This window comes from Vespa crabro, chromosome 1 (genome assembly GCF_910589235.1).
Source record: "Vespa crabro chromosome 1, iyVesCrab1.2, whole genome shotgun sequence".
In the NCBI taxonomy this organism is placed as follows: Eukaryota; Metazoa; Arthropoda; class Insecta; order Hymenoptera; family Vespidae; genus Vespa; species Vespa crabro.
The window spans coordinates 17988976-18010634 of NC_060955.1; the positions used below are offsets into that span (position 1 = coordinate 17988976).

The 21659-nt window shown below is 33.5% G+C and overlaps 3 protein-coding genes across 23 annotated transcripts in view; 1 reads left to right on the top strand and 2 right to left on the bottom strand.

The window, feature by feature from the left end:
- The window catches only part of LOC124427343, a 240929-nt gene extending 232366 nt beyond the window's left edge, over positions 1–8563 (top strand). For all 15 annotated transcript variants that reach the window (XM_046970197.1, XM_046970226.1, XM_046970284.1 and 12 more), the window contains one exon: positions 377–8563. In XM_046970197.1, the coding sequence (XP_046826153.1) occupies positions 377–1311 (935 nt within the window). In that variant the 3' untranslated portion in view covers positions 1312–8563. The remainder of the gene's footprint in view (positions 1–376) is intronic.
- Positions 8526–13521, bottom strand: LOC124427406 (LARGE xylosyl- and glucuronyltransferase 2-like). Of its 6 annotated transcripts, none has more exons than XM_046970322.1 (12): positions 13077–13521; positions 12328–12417; positions 12056–12180; positions 11524–11707; positions 10649–11193; positions 10436–10585; positions 10061–10363; positions 9728–9924; positions 9518–9659; positions 9332–9462; positions 9084–9176; positions 8526–8879 (listed from the first exon to the last, which is right to left on the bottom strand). In XM_046970322.1, exons 2-12 carry the CDS (start codon positions 12356–12358, stop codon positions 8750–8752), a joined length of 2031 nt encoding a protein of 676 aa, XP_046826278.1. In that variant the 5' UTR covers positions 12359–12417; positions 13077–13521; the 3' UTR covers positions 8526–8749. The 6 variants fall into 6 exon arrangements, with proteins under 6 accessions (XP_046826278.1, XP_046826269.1, XP_046826263.1 ...); XM_046970313.1 differs by having other exon boundaries at positions 12056–12213; XM_046970307.1 differs by having other exon boundaries at positions 12263–12417.
- Positions 13522–13670: 149 nt separating this feature from the next.
- Positions 13671–21637, bottom strand: LOC124427336 (protein mesh). Of its 2 annotated transcripts, XM_046970160.1 has the most exons (16): positions 20902–21637; positions 19919–20160; positions 19642–19829; positions 19231–19546; positions 19001–19169; positions 18661–18921; positions 18393–18586; positions 18169–18314; positions 17816–18097; positions 17179–17648; positions 16775–17049; positions 16420–16694; positions 16128–16279; positions 15872–16054; positions 14290–14440; positions 13671–14210 (listed from the first exon to the last, which is right to left on the bottom strand). In XM_046970160.1, the coding sequence occupies exons 1-16, from the start codon at positions 21293–21295 to the stop codon at positions 14120–14122; spliced, it is 3789 nt and encodes a 1262-aa protein (XP_046826116.1). In that variant the 5' UTR covers positions 21296–21637; the 3' UTR covers positions 13671–14119. The 2 variants fall into 2 exon arrangements, with proteins under 2 accessions (XP_046826116.1, XP_046826105.1); XM_046970149.1 differs by lacking the exons at positions 13671–14210; positions 14290–14440 and adding an exon at positions 15146–15682.
- Between the last annotated feature and the right edge of the window lie 22 nt (positions 21638–21659).

Sequence of the window (21659 nt, forward strand, 5' to 3'; positions counted from 1 at the left end):
TAATCATAAGTATTGAAAAAAGTTGTTCATTTCAATGACGTATAATTCAACTGACGTAGTCAATGTTTTCCGAAAGAAAACTTGTTCAGTTTAATATTTCTTTCAGGGATGTTTTAATTATTGGAAGTGATAACGTGTCTGTTGAGAAAATGAATTTTCAACTGTGGGTAAAGAAAGAATTTTTTTCATTATCTTTTGGAAAAGAAAGAATTTTTTTCATTATCGAGAAGAAATCGTGACAAAGTATCGGTCTGCCGGACGACTTTCTCTCTGTCTCCGTCTCTTTATTTTAAGTTTATATTCATTTCTTCGCGCAAGCTCTTTTAAAATTTTCTTTTTTAACGTTCGTCCTTCCCCTTTGTTTCTCTTTTGACAGCTGACGGTGTGGTGGGTAGCGGCGTAATCGGCAACGTGGTCGGCGGAGGATTGGACGAGGAAAGAGAGGAGGGTCCCAGGACAACAGAATTCGATAATGGGGGTGCAGGTGGAACTTTGAGCCGTGTTGGAAGTGGTACTTACCGACAATATCCACCAGACCTGTTGGCCTTCTCTGGTGGTCGTGGAGCTTCGCCAACCAGTCAGGCTTCTACAGCGCCAGACAACACTCGTCTTCCTAGTCAGCAACATCAGCCGCAGCAACAGCAACAACAACAGCAGCATCAGCAACGACAGCATTCGACCTCGAGTCCGACGTCTTTGGGCTATAACTCACCACCCGGACAATATCCTGCAACTTTCAAGACTCTCCCTCATAATCGAAGCGTCACGCCGTACGGTCTTGCAGGATCTGCAGTAGCACCGGTGATGCCTCGTCACGGATACGTCACCATTCCAAGGAGACCTCGAGCTCCCAGCTGGAGCAGTGGCCCACCGACTTCGCCCACTGATGCATTGGAACCCGTATATGATAATCTAGGCCTACGCACTACAGCAGACGGCAGCTCTGTGCTTTCCCTAAATAAAAGTCCGGAGACCGGATCTTCGGTCAGAGGAAGGCAAATACCTGGTACACCGACTTCCCACTATGCGACCATGCAACGAAGCACTCCCAACATATTAGCCGGTAGTTCGAATGCACTCGGTACCCTCGATAGATCGGCACCCGAGGGTGCTCCCGAAGCCATCTCCGACTGGTCCATTAAATTGGCCGATGAGACTCTCGATATCAGCTCTAGATCTCTCGGTTTACAACAACAAGGTAACAACACGTTAGGTAGGAAGATTCCACCTAGGCCCCCTCCAAAACCCAAAAAGAAATCGACCAACGGACCTCTCTACGAAGACGAGGATGAGGATGGCACGGAAGTATGATCCTACGAATACAATGGACGATGAGGACGTCGGGTCTTCCTACTTCTTCGTTCCCGCCACTACTACGTCGAGCCATACTACTCTATCGAGTCGCCGGCGATCTCGGGAAAGAAACCAATAGTGCCTTCATTCGAAGATTTTGATGATTCTTCTTCCGACGTGAACGCAAGTCGATGTGGTTCTTCTTTCGGACAAAGAAACGATGCTGCGACATGACGATGATGAGAGGACGGCGATTCGTCGTTTTATCGTACATCGAGCTGATGAGGGATGAAGATATACGGACTATAATTCGCATGGGATGCGATTTATCACTCTTTCTCTCGATACGCGTTTTCTTTTCCCTCATTTTCTCTTCTTTTTCTTCCTTTTTCTCTTTTTTCTTTGCTTTCTTTCCCATTTAAATCTTTTCGTTCCTTTCATTTTCTCCTTCGCTTTTTATCGACTCGTCCGACAAGCGAGATTAGAACGATTTCACGATTTATATCGCGAGATATTGCTTCGCGAAAAATCGTTATACGATGTTAACGATTTCGTAGAATGATATTAATTGAGAGGCAATGAGAGAAGTAAGGAGTATTTAAAAAAGATTGTAACTTTCTTTCTAAGATAACCTGAATTATTATTATTTAATCCGATAAATTGAATTTATCCTTGGTTGATTAAAGATTATATTTATTTGTTAAGACAGAGGAGAACTTTTCCAATATCTACGACGATCTTCTTCTATTTATCGCAGTTTCTCAATTTCCGAGAAATCAAGCTGGTTAACGTGTCGTCGATTTTCTCCGGTCTCTCCAAACAACTCAGGTCACTCTTTAACTTCTGTTCTTTAATATCGTTCAATGTACACGTGAAACTCTGTTTCGTGATCGACCAAGCATTCGTGGTTTATGGTTGTTCGACTATAGAAGCTTTTTGTGTTGATGAAAGGTGTTAGATTTATTTGACAAGATTAAGTAAGCTACTTCTATTATCGTATCCATTGGAGCACTTTATATAATTATTTCCAACATTTTATTGATATTTCAAACTACGGATGAAAATAAAATGAAAGAAGTGTATCATTTCGTGGAAAAGAAAACTTTGAACATTTTTTCGGACAAAGTCTCTAGAGGAATAATATTATTAAAAAAAAAAAAAAAAAAAAAAAAAAAAAAAAAAAAAAAAAAAAAAAAAAGTACATTCTTTTATTCATCGGTGATTGTGACACTTGCAACAAGTTGTAAAAAGTCGATTCTAAAAATTCTCTCTCTCAGGATGAAAAAGAAAGAGCAAACAAAAGAAAGGTGAATAGGCCCGGAAAAGATGCCTTAAAATAAAATGCAGTAAAACTATAACGATCCTCGTGGCTCGTGGCCAATAAATCCAGTGTCAAAGAACGACCTTTCCGGGGAGAGTGGTTGGAATCTGCCGTGTGAAATACTGCCGGCAATGCCGAACATCGTGTTAGCGAAAAAAGCTTTTCCGTATTGCATTCGATAGCTACGGATCGCCATCGTTTATTTAGAAAACGCGCGAGCGCGAAAGCTGAGCGAACGAAACAGAAACGAGGAGAAAAAAAATTCGTGTTGTACCATTCATAGGTCGAAATAAAATGGTCAATAACATCGTAAGTTGGAAATAAAGACGTAAAAGCGGACAGATTCTATAGCGATATACGATATTACATGATTGTACCTGAATCTCGAAGATCTCGTTTTTATGATGACAACAAATTTCCATTTTTATCGATCTAAAGCTGAAAAACAAACTCTCCGTGGTATATCTATCTATCAAAAAATATTTTCTTACTATACGAATTGAAGAGTATTGGTTCTTCCTTCAAACATGCTCGTTGATAATTTTTTATATTTCTATCGTCATACATATTTAATTTTATATAAATATATTTATATTATATTACATTTGTATTTGTTACTTGTCTCATTCGATCGATTATTCATTGCTTCTCAATTAATATGATTGTTAAATTTTCAAAGGTTCGTACGTATATCAAACAAAGAATCATATTTCGAATTATGAAACATGATCCTCTGATTTTGGCATTGTAAAAAGAATATTGTTAGGCTTTTAATTGTTACAGAATATTCAAGCTTAAATTCAAAACGTTAAACTAAAAGTATATGCGAAAAATTTGAGCTCTGAATAAAAATAGCAAAGATTTTCTTTGTGTTTTTGTATTTTTATTCAACAGTTAGCTGAACCAAAAGCTCAAATTATTCGCGAATGCTTCGTTACTTCCAAACGTAACGCATAACGAATGGACAATATATACATTTGTTATTTGAAAGTCTTCGATGTTATTTTTTTTTTTTTTCTAAAATTCTGGAAATAAGCTATTAACGATCGATCCTTTTTTTCTGGAAATAATCTATTAACATAAATAAATTTATCTAACTAATAGGAAAGGCCAATGACAATTAAATTTAATTATCTTTTAACATTTATTAGAAATTCGTTAGTCCCGAAAGTTATTTCTTTTTGGATTCTTTTGCATTCGGTCATTTTACAGAAACGAATAATAAGATAAAGGATCGAACAGAATGAAGGATATAGAATTAGGTAATTAGATTCAATCGATAAACACAGGTGCCAACTCTCAGCTCTCTTCCCATCTATCTCTACTTAGAAAGGAAAAGAAGGTAACAAAAGCAGAGTTCGTTAAAGTGAAAAAGAAAGATAGGAAGGAGCAGCATCGATACACTAAGGGACTTTGCCACATAATATTTTCAGCGGTCTAGAATGAGAAAAAAAAAGAAAAAAGATAACTAGAAAGAGAAACGAAGAGAGAGAGAGAGAGAGAGAGAGAGAGAGAGAAAATCGCGAGCCGTTTGTTCGTTTTTCAAGAGAGAAACCGGCCGAGCATGCGATCTAATGTACATATATACACAGGCTGGCGAGTGATTGTCATTGAACATTGTTTATATGTAAATACGAGAAGCGATGAAATAAAAGAGGGAAGAGTAAAGAAAGGAAGAAAATAAAAGCGAAAAGAGAGAGAGAAAAAGAGAGAGAGAGAGAGAGTGGGAGAGAGAGAAAAGAGAGAGAGAGAGAGGAAGAGAAAGTGCAGAAGAAAGGATCTCATATACGGCCGGCGCGGTCTCGCGAGTATATTTTTGTAGTTTTGTATTTTGATGTGCTCTCTGAGCGAGATCCCCGTGCTTGCTCACACCGAGAAAACGATAGGACGTTTGCAGGATGGCCGACAACGTCGACAATGAACGTGTTTAGCGTCGTTTCGTCAATCGATCGACATTTAGCGTATGCACGAATTACGAATTATATTCAGTGGTACTCGCGTATATACATATGCTGTATACATATATGTACATGTTAAATACAAGCATAGGTATGTCTCTCTCTCTTTCTCTTTCTCTTTATATGTATATATATATATATATATATATATATATATATATATATATATCTGTAGATACAGGCATACTTATGTATGTATGTATGCGTACGTATGTATATACATCCAGCATAGCTCGCAATACAAAGCGTTAAAACCATAAATCTCGCCATCCAAATCGGCACACGTGTCTCGAATCACGAGCAATTCACTTTACTTACGCGTTGGCATTCGTAAGTGGTTAAATTATTCTGCCCGTCGATATCGATGCCGAAATTTCCTATCCGTCTGTCTGTCTGTCTGTCTGTCTATCTATCTATCTGTCTGTCTGTCTGTCTGCCTGCCTGCCTGCCTGCCTGCCTGCCTGCCTGCTTGCTTGCCTGCCAGCATACCTGCCACATCTTTTTCCGGACATTTCATCTTCGCGATATTTCAACTAACGAGATAGAAAACGAGATAGAGGGAAAAGGAGAGGAAGAGAGAGAGGATGGGAAAATGAAAGAATAAAAACGAGTTGGACGATTTTTGAGTGACGGTAAATGACGGTACTTGCAATGGATAAGGTTGCAAGTTCTACGACAAGAATAAGATTCTTTTCTTAAAATCTTACGGATTTTAATATTACTTTATAAAGCTTTAAATTGTTTTCTTTAATTTTAAATCTTAAATAAGTCAGTTTTAAGAAACTTGTACTTTTATTAGACGATCGATTACTTTCAAATGTTTATGAAGTTGATAATTATCTTTGAAATCATTTAAATTTAACCGAAGACATCTACGTTGTCTATTTAATCTCTATAAATATCTATTATCACGATGTTAATTCAACGATAGATGAACGTAATATAACGGGAAGGGAACTTTGTACCATACGGGAATATAACTTTCTCGTCTGATGGTCTCGAAACGTAATAATACACATTTCCTTGTCGTTAATCCGTCGTGTGTCTGGTCGTGACGCTCGTAATCGAGCGTGTATACGACGACGAGACGCTTGTACACGCAACTACAATTATTATCGTGAGATACCTCGTTGTAGCAAGCTACCGTGGTATCAGAGAATCTCTCTCAACGACACAATTTACCAACGGACCCTTCTCGACTTCGAATCAACATCCTTCGTCTTTCTTTTCTTTCCAATATCGTCCTTTACGATCAATCCTTTTTTCAATCCAATTTGCGATTTATTCACCTAAAATTGGCACTTAAGGATATCTTCTATTTGTTATTTGTTTCTTGATAGGATGATCCAGGATTGTAAATTCGATTCAAAAATAAAGGACGAAAAAATATGTCTATTATTATGGAAGCGATCGATCGTTTTCTAAGAAAGTATAATATTACGATCAGTATTTTTACATTTCTAATAATGTCTCGGAAATATAAATATAACAGATTATTAAATAATGTAACATTCATATATTTATTTTATGAAGAATATTTCTTTTCAGTATCGTCAATTTATTAACGTATTTTTTAAGATAAATGATTTACCAAGTTAACTTTCCTTTCACTCAGCTCATTAAGGGAACTCCATCATAATATAATTATGCTTTACCTGTCAACGTAGTTAAGAACTCATGTTATTTATTGAAACTATAAATTGTGCACGTCAGATACACCAAGTTCACAATTTGTTATCGATAGACGCGATTAGAGTTAACTGAGTGTTTAAAAAAAAAACGCAGTCTGAATTACCGTCCGCAATAACCGATCCAACTCGATACTTATTGTTAGACATATTTAATATTTAATTAATAACGGAGGAGAAATCGTTAATCTGTTTTTGACGAATTAAAAAATTCATGTTTTCATAATAAAACTCTGGCGTTTCATATAACAAAAAGGATCCTCAATTGAGAAAATTTCATTCTGTTTAATTAATATATTTAAATGAACATACATATTCATTTTCAATGTTAGAGACGGTTTACGTTAAAAACTATTTTTAAAAAATTTCAATGCGATAAAACTTTAATTGTCCTAATGACTGATACTTCAAAATGTACGTTAATTGGCCAATCAAGGACAATCTTACAATTAGTATTGAAAGCTATTATATGCTAAAGTACACTATAATATACTTCCATAATCAAAAGTCGATCCACGTTTTATCCTTTATTTTAATATCAAATTATTTCATAGTGATCATCGTTATATCGATTTTCTGCTCTATAAAGATCGATGTTCCTTCATTAAAATGTATTAAAAATTAAAATATAATTTCTTATATTTTCTAAAAAAGAAAAAGGAATTGCGTTGATTGCGTTACGAGAAGTTCGCAAAAATATTTAATTATAGTCCTTTATGACGATAACTTTATCCATTCGATAAAGGAAAACGTATCTGCCTATACATATAATTAATGATAAAAATCTTACAGGCGATTGAAACAAATTCAATCGGCCAATTAATTAAAATAACTTATAGATGAAGGAACATATGGACGTAAAATAAAACTATAATAGAGTGCGTGCGAGCGAGCGTGCGTGCGTGAGAGAGAGACAGAGAAAGAGACTCTGTGTTTTTTCGCCAATACACACATCACACACAACACATACACACACACACACACAAACACTAATATACCCTGTGGATATAAAAAAAAAAACGATAATTTTACTATGAAACGTTGTACAATATTAGTTTTAATCGTGTGTAATACTTCGTAGAGCGTGTAGTTTTCTAAGTGTCTGCTCGCTGAACGATTACGTAAATCGTGTGTCCTAATTGTCGTCGTTGAAACATTGCCTAATCAATTCTATTGTTGCGCTTAGAAGACGAATGAAAAGGAAAAAAAAGTGATAACGTAACGTAAACCGTGAAAAATGAAAAAGAACCAATATAAAAGAAAAAGAAAAAAAAAATTTTACGTACGCGTCGAGACATTAAAAAATTGTTGTAACAGTGTCTCGTCGAATATACGAATGTGTGTTCCGAATTAATCCTTGTGTTAGTTGCGGACAAGGTTAGTAGTGCGTCATGCCGAAAGAGCGATACGAGTGGACGCGTTTCTGTGGATCAGTCGTGTCCAACTGAGTTTGTCTCAATCGATTAATAATAATAATAATTATTAATAATAATTATATATATATATATATTATATTAATTATTACGAACGAGGTCATGCGCGAATGGGTGACTTACTCGTCAAAGGATATTTTCGTATCTCGTACGGTCTCTTGTTGCAGTAATGTACAGGATAAAAACACTTTATACATGCTTTTATCGAAAGCGTAAAGTCAGAATAATTAATATGAATGTAAATGATTTATATTTACGTTTTACGGCATAGATAACGATCTTTAATAGGAAATGTAACATTGATATTTACTTTTCCGCCATATTTAAACGTGAATATAGGAAAGAAAAAGACATTAAACGAAACCGATTTTAGCCGATAGTTTTCGGTATTAATTCTTACGATTCTTATATCGAAAAATATCTTTTATGTCAATTTTTAGTAATGTTGCCATCATTACTAATACTTATTTTTATTAATTATTATAATACGTAATCGTGTTCATTGTCATCATCATCATCATTGATGTCACTGTCATAATTCCAACATTTTTACGTTACATTGTTACTATGTCATTTTTTCACATTTATTTATACAAATGTTTATACTACATTATCTTTTGATAAAAAAAAAAAAAAAAACTTGTTTTTGTAAGAGAGAATGATGTCGAACGAATTGTGTAGAATTCAGTATATAATTTTTAAGTCGAATATAATTTTTAGGTACTGTAAGGAAGGCGCTGTATATATTATACATATTTTATAAATAAAATATTTAGTGTAACTGTAATATTACGATACTGTACTGAAGGCACTGTTCTGTACACACCACTACATAGATTAAAATTTTAATAAATATTTCCCAACCCTATATATACAGTCGATCTTACAACGATTGATTTTTTAAACACTTTTCTAACCTTTTAATATTCATCCAGAAAAGATAGAAAATTGTTTATATCTTACAGAATATATTTACTCAATTAAAAAAAAAAAAAAATAACTATAATTCTCGCGGTCTCCGCACGTCGTTTGAAAATAATATTAAAATATAATATTTTAATGGGGTTTAGCAGGTCCCACAATTTTGTCCTCTTTAATAATAATTCGCTTATGTTTCGATAATGCATCAGCACCATATTTCGCCATTAATTCATCGACAAATTGATCCTTTAATTTCTTTAAACACCTGAAAAGTAAAAAACTATCATACTATAGATTATTTATTTATTAAATGCATTCCAGATCATTTTAACAAGATATCATGGCTCCAACGTAATTTGCGATACCTATTGAAAATAAGTATTTAAATATTATCGAAGTCACCATGTTTCAAGATTTGAAGAATTGTAACCATCGTATTTAAGAAACAATATAATTAAATTCATATCACCTTCTATAAATAGAGTCTGTTCTAAATTTCCCGATGTCTAAACTTGGAGCGTGTGGTCGATGAATAATGAAGCTGTCCGGTAGAACAATATACCTATATAAAATGTTGATTTTTTACGTATTCTTTATCATACTTTACAGGCAAAAGACAATCTATTAAATTACATAACGCGTAGGTCTCGAAAAATTGTATCGTCAAGTTACATAAAGGTTAATAGTATATTCTCTTATTAAAGACAATTATCTTACTTAAAATCGAGTGCTGTAAGATGAGTGATGTAAGAAACTTTATTCCATCCAAATCCAATGAATCGCGTATCGTATTTAGGCGCGAATTGGGAAACCACGATGTAAGGTTCGAAATCAGGTTCCCAAAATATCTAAAATAATATTCAATGAAGATTACGATTCTCTGATAAATTTTACAAAACCTACTTCATAAGGTTCAGTTGCATTTCTCCATAAACTAAAATTCGTTGCTGCATGTCCTTGAGTCCAAACATGATAACGAAACGTATAGAGAATACCACGCTTGAGAAATTTCAAGAGCTCTTCCTTGTCAGCAGGAAACGTAAACCTGAAATAAAAGTAAAACCATTACCTTATTGAATTTTACTGATTGATGTTAATTAAATGCAAAATTACCTATATCGTTCGGTTTCAAAAGCAGGCACGATTAAAGCTATTTTGTGTGTTGTCTCCATGTGTAAATTTTTAATATGCTTCATAATGTTTTCGTAAAGGCCGTATTGTGGTAAAAAGTCAACGTCAAGTTGAAATACATAAGGCGTCGATACATACGACATAGCTATATTTCTTAAGTAATTAATTGGATAAAGTTCCTAAATAAAGAATATATGTTTAAGATGTTTTTATTAAGCTTTGAATATTAACTGAATGCATATTGAAATGGCAAAGAGAAAAGTGAAAAGTTTCGATAATATTGAAGGAGTAAATGAATAATATTAATATTTATACCCCTTCTTTATACACAATGTGATAGGCAATATTTTTCCTTTTTCGCAATTCCGGGGATCCACGTACATATACCAAAAAATTTTGTACTTCGGCATCGGTAAGATAAAGTGCTACACTTATTGTTCCCGGCCAATGTTTCGAAAGTTGTTCTAAAAGAGGCACTCGTTCTATACTGCATTGAGTGGCTAATACAATGTCTGTAGACATATATACATTATATTGATATTCGAGAATAAAATAATGCGTTCTGTACATCATCCTTGCAGCTTTGTTAAATTCTCGACAAGGATCTGATTCGTCATACTATAAAACGAGAGGCGAGCGAACGTAAGAATAATAAAAATTTTCATCGAATTTTCAGATAAAAGAACTTACTATCAAAATATTTGTACGTTTATCACAACCAAATAAGCGTTTTCGTAAAAGATTCCCATCCATCTCTAAGAACATCCTATGCAATTTAAGGAATTGATCTGCGTGCTTATTATTTACATCTTGCTTCCGAGGTGAATTCCAATGAATTATCTGAAAGGATAGATTGATCAAAGTTACGCTAGATCATTTAAAAGAAATATCACAACAACGTACATTTAAATGATCTCCTCTTTGATAACAAGATTCGCTGGTGGTATGATCACTGAGTTGGACGTTCCAGGTACAATCTATCTTAAAAATAATATCCGGATGCTCTTTAATAACGGCATTTATTATATCTTGATCGGCCAAACTGGTCTCCTTTATATAATTTAAGATCCCCTTTGTGGTGTTCACCCACAATTCTTTAAATCTTCTAGTGCGCAATCGTTGTAAATGCATCAGCATAACGCCGCTATTGAAGCCTCTACCTAACGCCGGCCAAGGTTGTTGACCGTACGACAAGGACTTTAGATACCACCTACTTTGATTTTCCGCTAAGCCTAACGTTTGATTAGGCGTGAATTTCTCGAAGACTTTCCAAAGGACACTCACGTCGTTTAAGATGGTCACGTCAGTATCAAGGATGAGAACCTTGCTCTCATCTAACGCCTCAGGTAATATTAATTTTAATAGGCCGTAAACTCCGGAATAATGTCTGTTTGGTATCCATGATACCTTCGGCACCCATCGTTCGGCAGGATAATATGATACTATGACTGTAATCGTTAAAGGAATCACTATTAGATTTTCATTAAAAAAGTTTATTGCTCTTTGCGATCGTAAGAATCGTTAATCATGGCTCGGACTATAATTGAGTAGATCATTTTAGAAATTAATCTTCTTTCGTCTATCTTAAATCTTCTATCTAACAAAAAAAGCAAACCGATTTATTATATATAAATCAATTTTTATATATTTCTTTTTATCTCAATCTAATTAGAAAATTATATATAGACGGAAAAATATATATGAACGATCTAATCATGACTACAGCCTTCACCTTTATATAAAAATTTCGCGTATTGCAATAATGAACGTTTACTGACCACTTGGCAAATCCCATGTTTTAAATAATGTAGTGAGCGTTCTTTTTGCTATTTCATCTACGAGCAAGTGAAAGTGCAGTGGTTTTGTACGATGATACAAGATCGACTTTACTACCGTAACCAATGAAAATGTTGAATTATATCCGGCACATACCATGGCAATGTGTATAAATTCACACTTAACCTTGAAACAAACTATATTTAACTGCTATGGGTTAAATTATTGGAAAGTTATTTGTTTTGATGACCCTTTACACTCGGTTCGTGCTATTTTCTTTGTAAAATATCTTGAAAATTTAGAATTTTTAAATGTAATCAGAATTCTAATGGTGTTGTACTTATAATAACATATTACTCGTATGATCAATTAAAAGTTACGATAAAAATGAATAATTGCGTGAAAATTTCATATCGGAATTTCGATCTATAATTAATTTCGCATTTGAAATAGTCTAAAATTGATTTCTACCTACTACGTGCTATTTATGTTGATAATGTCGAGTGCAAAGGGTTCCAATTTTTACCAATTTACCTCCGCGATTCTATTTGATAATTGAACTTTCATAGTCGATTCTCGTAAATTCTTCTTATGTACATCGACCGATAACGATTGCATTTTTCCTTGCTTTATTGGAATGCCGCTCTCCGCAACAGGAACTGTAACGTTATAATAAAACATCCGTGTGCATCCTAAGATATTGACCCAATATGGTAAGTTAAAAACCATGAAATGTATTACCATTAAAAAACAAATATAGGTAGAAAATTATTAATACTATTAGAATGCCAAATAAACATCCTAACCATGATCGAGCCATTGTAGTATGCCAAACATATTTAACGCTACGTCCTATGATGTTGAATAACTTAATTTTAGAAGAATTCTTTTGATATCTGTAGAAAAACATCGTTCATAAAACAGAGGAAAAATTAGTTATTTATATTTGTAAATGTTATAAATCAATGATATAATAAAACTGATATAAAAATATAATATTTTAACGCATATAAAGTTACTAGTTCTTCTTACGATCTCCCGTATATAAAAAACTTATAAAAACTTTGTAAACAAATATAAATAAATGTAAAATATAAATAAAATGAATGTAACTAAATTTATCATTAGATATATATATATATATATATATATATATATATATATACATATACATGTATACATATGTATCTATTCATATATATACATATATATGTATATATACATATGTATAATGAATATATAAATATGTATATATGTATATATGAATATATAAATATGTATATATACGTATGTATATACACAATGAATATATACATATGTATGTACATATACACACATATTTATAACACCGATGTTATATTTGCCGGCTACATATGTCGTGAAACTTTTGTTTGATCTATATATAGTACTGACTACTTCGTGCCAAGCTCGGCGGGACATATAGCTTTGACAGCGGACTGTGTGACATTATTCGACACGCGCTACCGATAACAATTCTAACATAACAAAATTAAACTGACACTGATTATCGATAGTAAGTTGGTTTATTACATACCCGTCGCTATAACCAGGATTTATTAGTTCGTTGTCATCCAAATTATCTCATAAGTTCGATGAATGTTTTGAACAAAAGTTGTAACGTTTTATTCGAAAATTTTTGCCACGCAAAATATAATAACACTCATAATTCGTAACTGGCCACCGCAAGTGTACATTTATATTTTAACATGCAACACGGTTCGTATACACAATGTGTGTCACAAATGAAATAAATTGCCGTAATTACTCGTAACAATGAACAACCGTGAAATAACGTGCATCCTAAACAGCTCGAGAGTGAGAGAGAGCAGGAAGCCCGACGTAAATAGTTTAATCATTGACTACCGGAATAGTAGAGCGAATACTACATTTAAAATACGTTTGATCTCGACTACTAACTCGGTCGATAATTCCACTTTCTTCTGATACATTATACGGCCGATAGGAGGTGAGAATTATATCACCGATAAAAACATGGTAATAATGACTATTTCAGAAATGATATAAAAAATATGATATCATCTTTGATATATTTTTTATTGTTTTCATATTCTCTTTATTAATAAGAATTTATAATCTATTATATTGTCGCAACAATCTACATAATTTACAATATTACATATGAATTATAAATTAAGAAACCTATTTATATACATATATGTATATCTAATTCTAGATTCGTCGGAGATCTGTTTGTAATAAAAAAACAAAAGAGTAAAAAAAAGACATTACGATCGGTGGTTGTCTAAATTATGTCCTTGTGACTTCCTTTTTTTTTTTTCTTTTTTAATTTAAAAATATATAGCTCTTAGAAAAAACTACGGTTTGTATTTGTGATATATATTATTATAATTATAATGAAAAATGGTCATGTTAATTTTATTAAATAAATGTTATCGTGTATGAATATTAGAACTGTTATATTAATATTCTAATTCGCTTTAAATTCAATGAATAATTGTTAAGAATGAATTGTTACGAAAGAGCGAATGATATAATGCGAATTCGAAAGATGCGCTGACCTGATGCAATGATAGGCGATATTGAAAATTATTCGTTTTAATTAATTTCAGTAGCTTTACTTGGATATGTACTGGAATCATCATCTTCGTCAATCTTTCTGAGTCGTTGGAGTTCTAAAGTACGTGTTCTGAAAAATCCATTAACATGGAATGACAATAATTTTTTTAAAATTTGATTACGTAAATTTCAAAAATATATTTATATACCTTCCAAATGATTCATCTCGCTCTCGTTCTTCTTTGCGTTGCCTAAGAACTCTTGATGCAACGCAAATTATTATGAGCACAATGGGAATTATACTAGCAAGTACTATACCAGTTGTGATACCAGCTTGTCGGGAACTGTATTCCTGTTGACCTATATGGTGGAAAAAAAAAAGAAAAAGAAAAGAAAAAGAAACATTTACTTTATATTACTCTTCGTGACCAGTCCCAATTTCAAATAGAAGTTAACTTTGACGAAAAGACCTGAAATAAAGAAGTTAGAGAAAGAACAGGATCGAGGATAAGGGAAAGTTTGCAAAGACTTTGGTGGAAACTTCCATTCCACTTGGAATTGTTTGTGAGTAACTTTTACGTACTGTTCTATATTGATAATCTGTAAATGCATGTGGAATAGAAATTTCCTGAATGTATAAAGGTCTATAAAAAATTTATTAAGATATATTTTATACATCATCTAAAAGAGCTGACATTTCTTTTTTACAATTGCTCAGTTAAATAATAAAATATTTGATGCGTCTCATTTTATTTGCTAAATCGTACAAATCGTAATTGTATACCATGTGTGATAAAATTTTATATAAATATAATATAGTATACCTTTTTTGCATTTCTATTCCACAGCACATACAAATTTATTATTTTCTAATTATTTCTAATATAGAAGAGATAGTAAGATGTTACAATATAGATATATAAGAGAAGGAGATTTAGCGACGCACTGAAATTTGTTATGATATTGAAAAACTATGGAAAAAAAATGAACAAAGAGAATATTATGAAATGGAAATGCTTTAAAATACTAAATACAAATATTACTTTCAGTCCCTCGAACGAAATATTCGGTGAATATAAATTTTATTTATTTTTCACATTCTCGTCGATATACTCTCTAATAAAATTAAACACGAATGATATAGAAAAGTTCACACATCACTTTCTCTCGTAGGACTTCCAGTTTTTTTAATGGAATCTACGGTCAACTCAGAGTCGGTTGGTGAGACGGGTTCTTTAAGATCCCAATCTTTTTCTTCAAAATCGATATAAGGCCTGTCCGGTAATGGTTCGTGTGTATGATAAACCCTGTCATAAGAACGTGGTTTTTTCATACCACTTAGTGAGCTTAGACTACTATCGCTAATTGGTGAAATTGCTCTATCGTCCATTTTTAAAGGGACAGTTTGTTTCATCAACATAGAATCGTTATCTATTCCCGAGCTGCGTTCGGAATAACGCCAAGATTTAGTCGAATCTCCATTAGATCTATTCTTTCTCATATAAACAAAGGCAAGACCGACACATATTGTAGCAGGGATTAATATTGCCGCTATAATACCAAAGGTTGTCCATGCAGTACGTTGACTATATTCGATTTGACCTACGTGTTTTAATTATATTAAAAAATTTGTATTAACTTTATTTAATTAAGTACTTTATCGCCAAGCAATAATATTATTTCTACATTGAAACTCGTCGAACGTTTACTTTTCTTGGATATTTATAGTGGATTTGGAATTTTAGGGATTCGAAAACATAAAAAGGAATTGATAAAAATAAAAATACTTACGGAGACATTCGGTGTATCCATACTCCGGAATGTTCCATCGTCCTTCCGGTGTACATTCTCGACGTTGATCTCCAACGAGTATAAAATCTTGGTTACATTCGAAGCTTACTTTGGTACCGGGTATAAACAGAAAATTGCTTTTGCGCCCGAAACGTGGTGTTTCCAATATACCACAGGATATAACTAAAGAATAAAACTGTTGTAAAGATCTTTAATCAAATTTAAAATCACGACTTTTTTCTATTTTTTTACTTACTCCTCTTATCGTTTATTGCTTTTATTTGCGTGTAGGTATCGTAATAAGTTCTCGTGAAGTGTGCGAAATCCCGATTGAGTGTCATCGCGTAATCATACTTGCATTGATACGAATCTCCGCACAAAGCGTTCGCTCGATTTCGATCTTCCGTTCTGAAAGAAATAATAAAATTTGTTATTCAACTTAATTTTCTTTCCGACTTCGAAGATAATTTTTAATTCGAAAAATTAAGTACTCTATCCCTTTTAACATTCTGTTTCAATTTAAATATAATATTTGAAATGTACCTCACCTATTAGCTGGTAATATTTCTTCGGGCGTTCGATGAAATTCTGGTTGGAATTTTCGATTGGCAAAAAAGGTCGCAGTCCTACCAAACTCCCTTGTGAACAAAGCAGCCCCTTTATCCTCCGTTTCCTTATCCTCCAATAGCCAATTCATCGCAAAGTTCTTATGAACGTCTTCAAAATTGTTTAAATTGCCTACGGATGCCAATTGACCGTCCGGATTCGTGAAATCATCAGTAATATCGTGACTCCAATTTCCAAACAATCCCCTGGTTTTATTCTATAATTGATCCATTGATCATCTTGTAATAATCGTAATTCCAAAAGTTATTACAATAGTCAATATAAATTTTAAATTACCATATATGACCAGGGAAGATAAACTCTGGCTGACATGAAACCTTCATTTTCTATAACTTCGATACCAGCACCGGTGTCCATCATTATGATAACTTCGCTCTGATTTAAGATATATGTCGGAGTATATACAACTACACCGGAAAAATGTTGAAACTTTAAGGACGGTCTATCGAAATAGACGCGTTGCTTATCTGCAAAAACGTCTAAACGGTACCTCCATTGAGAGTGTTTTTGTCGTAGCCGTACCTCGATAATAGCGGTATTATTTCCCATCACTCGTGTAAACGTGAAAAAAAACAAAGTTAGATTGTATTTACGAGTAATGTAAAAAACATGATATAATATAATAAATTTCAGATTCTATTCATTTGGAAGATTTTGTTAATATAAAAAAAAAATATTACCTGCAATCGATGTCAATTTAGTGGCATTAACAGCTCCGTAATAATTTCTTTCAACTTGTTCAAACCTAGCCTGAACATTGAGTTTGTCTCTCAATTGATCCACTCGTAGTAATACGAATTCTCCCATTCCATTAAACGTGTATTCCAACCCATCAAACGTAACAATGTGTGGATCACCAAATACCGTTGCAATGGCCGGAGACTGATAAGCGATGCAGTCCTGCGAAGGACGTCTCTCGAATCTAAACGTTTCACATCCGACTGCCTGTTCCTCTTGCCACAGACAACACAAATACATAGGGACCATGTCGTGAAACCACTGTGAGAGAGTTGGTACTTTGTTAGCTTCATTCCACGGAAAATATCCTAAATTATGCGCACGACGTGGTCGCGAACCCCATTGCTGATCATATGTAAGCATCAAATAACCATTTTTGTCATAGCAACATTGTTGTTCCGAGCCATACAAACTGAAAAATAAAATGCACGAACCTTGATAATTTATTAAATTTTATAATGCCATTTTTGGATATTTATTTTTATAATTATTGGTCGTAAAATAATTACATATTAAAAATATATTATGTAATTTTTTCAAAACTTAAGAAACTCAATAACAAGTTTTGACGTTACTCACTTTGGTGCACCAGTCCTCACGCAATGACTCGCATGACTGTTATAATAGCAATCGGGATTTGAGTCCTTATCGCAATCGAAGTCTGGCATAAATCGTCCTTTATCGTAGAGAGCATGATTCAGGGTGCAAGGACATAATGCAATTTCAGCAGCAAAATTTTTCAAGTATCTATCATTCATAATCCACTTATCACACATTTTTTGTGACCAACGAGATCCATATAGTCTTTCCCATTGTGGACCAAAATACCAAGCAATTGGAATCGGTTTACTCCATAAAACTCTAAAAGAATTGCGTCGATTGAGTATTAACAAATGTTTTTATCGAAAATCATTTTTTCGTTTTATACTTACGGTGAAATATTAATTCCAGAATACTGAGCCGGATCCGTTAGATTTATCTTTATAAAGCCGAATACAATATCTTGTACGTCAGGATTGTACTTATCACGATAATTCGCTGGTCTGATTATATAAGATCCTGTATTAGTATGTGATACCTGAAAATTAAATTGAAAAGTAAAGACTTTAAAAATTTTTATACATATTATCATATTCAATAAACGAAAGAAAAATACTTCAAGATCACTAATGAATTTTAACTCAGGAGTAGTCTTCGTTTCTCTGTAACCCCATAATGATATCTGAACACCTGCGTTCAAATTGCTGGTCAAGTTATATTGGTTCCATGTTATCTTTATTTCCGCTGGATCAAGTTCATGAACGGCTGTCGTAGTGAAAGAAATTTTTTCGGCAGCAGTAGCAGGTGTCTCTGCATAATATCATATTAAAAATTTACTAAAATGAATAAAAGACAATTAACGATCGAACTATTACTCGACTCACCAATGAAATATTTTCCTTTCCAATTATACTTTCCGCTATTACCAATAGCTACTTCCAAGCGAACGTAACCTTCTGCTTGTACGAATGGTTGAACGCAAATAGCACGATTTCTGTCTATGACATGACCGATCACCGTGACCGTATCGAACAGACACCTGACTTTCTCGGTCTCATTGAAGCAAGGTCCTGTGATATTGACTACCGTACCACCCAACATGTTTCCGCTTTCAGGAGCGAATACAAGAGGCAAGTTAGTACCAGCTATACGAAACGACAAATGATATAAATAAAGAATTTTGATACGAATGAAATATTTTTCTTATTTACTATTTTTCCTGACCTATATCCTTATTACAAGAACCCAACATTATTTTCTCGTCTATTCTAAAAATGTGACGGCCTGGAAAACCATTGCCCCATCCTCTACCCGTTAAGTCTCGTAAAGTGGTCGTTTGAGAATAAGGTTTGTACTCGTAGCTTTGTGTACCATTACCGGCATTGAATCCAATCTAAAGAAACATGATATTGAAACGTCTTTTCAGAAAAGTAAATTAACGTTTTATTACTTACAAATGCAGGTACTCCACCCTCTCCAGCATAGTTGTCACCTCCAGCTGATGTGTGAGCGGACCATTGAATATTCAAATAATTGAATATCGCATACGTGTGAACTTCATCGGTAGCTAGAACCATTTGAAAGGTATTCGTTTTATAGAGAGCATTATCAAGGCCACCGACGAAGGAAATGTTCTTCCAGGTGACAATAACAGCATGCTTTGGATCGAACGAATCTGAACCCACGACACCTTCACGAATATCCCACTTGACTCGTTCTCTCATTTCAACGCCAAATTGATCCGTCCTTCTCTGCAGATCTCTCTCGAGTCTGAAACCAGATCAATCCCAAAAACGTTGAAGATGGTTGCGAATTGATAATTTTACGATTTTTCTCATATAAATGAATGATATAGTTTATTTTACCGAAAATATACACCAGGCCTTCTTTTATCGATATCGTTTGGTCCAAGTTTTCCTATGCGACATTGACTGAAAAATATCCCAATAAAACTTGGATCGTTTTTTTCGGGCCAATCCTTGATTGGAAAGACCAAAGGATGCGTATAGTAATCTGGAGGATCACTAAACTCTAAGAAACCATTGACGGTTACCTAAAATATGAAAATTATACCATTCATAGATAATTTCTTATCACGAAAAGGTATTAAATCGTAAGAAAGAGATTTGAAATTTATCGAACCCTGGTGTAATTGAATCGAAATCCGAAAAAAGGAAGTTGAAAATTCAAATTCTTGTGAATGATCACCGTGGATGCATGAATATCCGTTTGATAGTCTCCATGTTCACTTTCACCTCCTAAGTCAAAATACCAATACATGAATTCTGATCGAATTTGTTTCAATCTCGATTCAAGAAGAGCATAATCGGGAACTGAGTCATCAGATCGAGGTGCATATCTGTAGGCATTCGGTGAATCTGAATCTGTAAGCATAAATTAATGACACGTTGCAAGGGTCATACTACTATTAATCTCAGAATTTGTCTCAGGCGAATAATTACTATTTTATTTGTTGAAATTTATTTATTCTTTTTTTTTTATAGAGATACCTGTATCAAAAATGATATTTTATCATGTTAAACAGAACTTGGACAAAGAAACCAATTAATTTACTTCATATCGTACCAGAGAAAGTATTAAATATCGAAGAATCAATAAACATAATGAAAGATTGTATGCCTCGAAGAATGCTTTATTTCGTATTATTGGCTCTCTCATAAATCGATTTCATCAATCGAATAAAATAACATTTGAACGAGTAGTGATTTTTTAAAAATAACGAATCTTTACGATGTTTCTCAAAGTACACTTTTATTCTTACGAAACAACATAAAACAACGAACGACCCAAATGAATCACCCTTTGATTCACGTTAAAATGAGTAACTGATAAGGGATACGATAAGCTACGATACGACTGTCTTAGCTTTTCAGCAAATAATACTAGCTCCAATACGATCGGTCACGGCGCGTTTTTATCATTTCGAATGGCTTTCGGATGAAAAAAAGAAAAGTAACTTTTTAAAAGGGGGAAAAAAAATAGTAAAAGGAAAGAGATCAGAAAAAGATAAAGGATCATTTGATTCATTTGTAGCACTTGGTGCCTCCATTTTTTATAGTTTATTTCAAGAGTAGGGTCACGCCCATTGATAATAAATTACTCACCATATCGCACATATTTCCCCATTCTTTCATCAACAGTCCTACCGGAAATGTTCCCTATATTTTGTTCAACTTCTTTTTTCGAATCTTGAGGATCAGATTTAAAAAGTTCCGTTTCTGTGTCAGATTTTTCCCGAATTGTTTCGATTTTTTTCTTATCTGTTTCCGCAAGATCCTCCAATTCCAAAGGAACCGATTCCTTATTTTCCGTCAAAGCTACATTATCTTTGTTTTCCGTTTGTTCTGGCACATTCAATCCGAAAGCACTCTCGAAAGTCTCCTTTTCTGTTTGAGCATCTATTCCACTTAACGATATCGCGGAAATATAAAGGAAAAGAATCGCTCTTATTGTTAATTTGTAAGGGTAAAAAATACCCCTCGATGTTCGTTCCCGCATTTTTTGGCGAGCACACGTTTATGGATAAAATAGTCTACTAAGCGAGACGATACTGGACTGAGATTCACAGGTAACAAGTTATGATAACGCTCTTGATATCATCGACTCTTCTATGATAACGTATAGTTATCTTACTACGAACAGATACGTACGTGTCGTTTAAACCGAGAGAAAGGAAGGGATCGGTATGTCCTACTTATCGTTGAAAGGGAAAATCATGACAAATTTTTTTTTTCTTAAATTGGTTTTTTGACGATAATTCATTAGATTATATTGTAAAAATGTTTAATATAATTTTAAGTCCTTTTTTTAATATCTTTGAGAAATTGCAATATTTCGGCATACGTTCTAAAAATTATTGTAC

Excerpts from the sequence above, each read along its gene's own strand:
- LOC124427336 (XM_046970149.1), bottom strand. The coding sequence starts at position 21,295 with ATGCGGGAACGAACATCGAGGGGTATTTTTTACCCTTACAAATTAACA. Across the intron at positions 19,830-19,918 it reads TTCGATTCAATTACACCAGG|GTAACCGTCAATGGTTTCTT; the intron begins GTTCGATAAATT and ends TTCATATTTTAG. Across the intron at positions 17,649-17,815 it reads GTGAGGACTGGTGCACCAAA|TTTGTATGGCTCGGAACAAC; the intron begins GTGAGTAACGTC and ends TTTATTTTTCAG.
- LOC124427406 (XM_046970307.1), bottom strand. The coding sequence starts at position 12,341 with ATGGCTCGATCATGGTTAGGATGTTTATTTGGCATTCTAATAGTATTA. Across the intron at positions 12,181-12,262 it reads CCTATATTTGTTTTTTAATG|TTCCTGTTGCGGAGAGCGGC; the intron begins GTAATACATTTC and ends ATAACGTTACAG. Across the intron at positions 11,708-12,055 it reads TATCAAATAGAATCGCGGAG|GTTAAGTGTGAATTTATACA; the intron begins GTAAATTGGTAA and ends GTTTGTTTCAAG.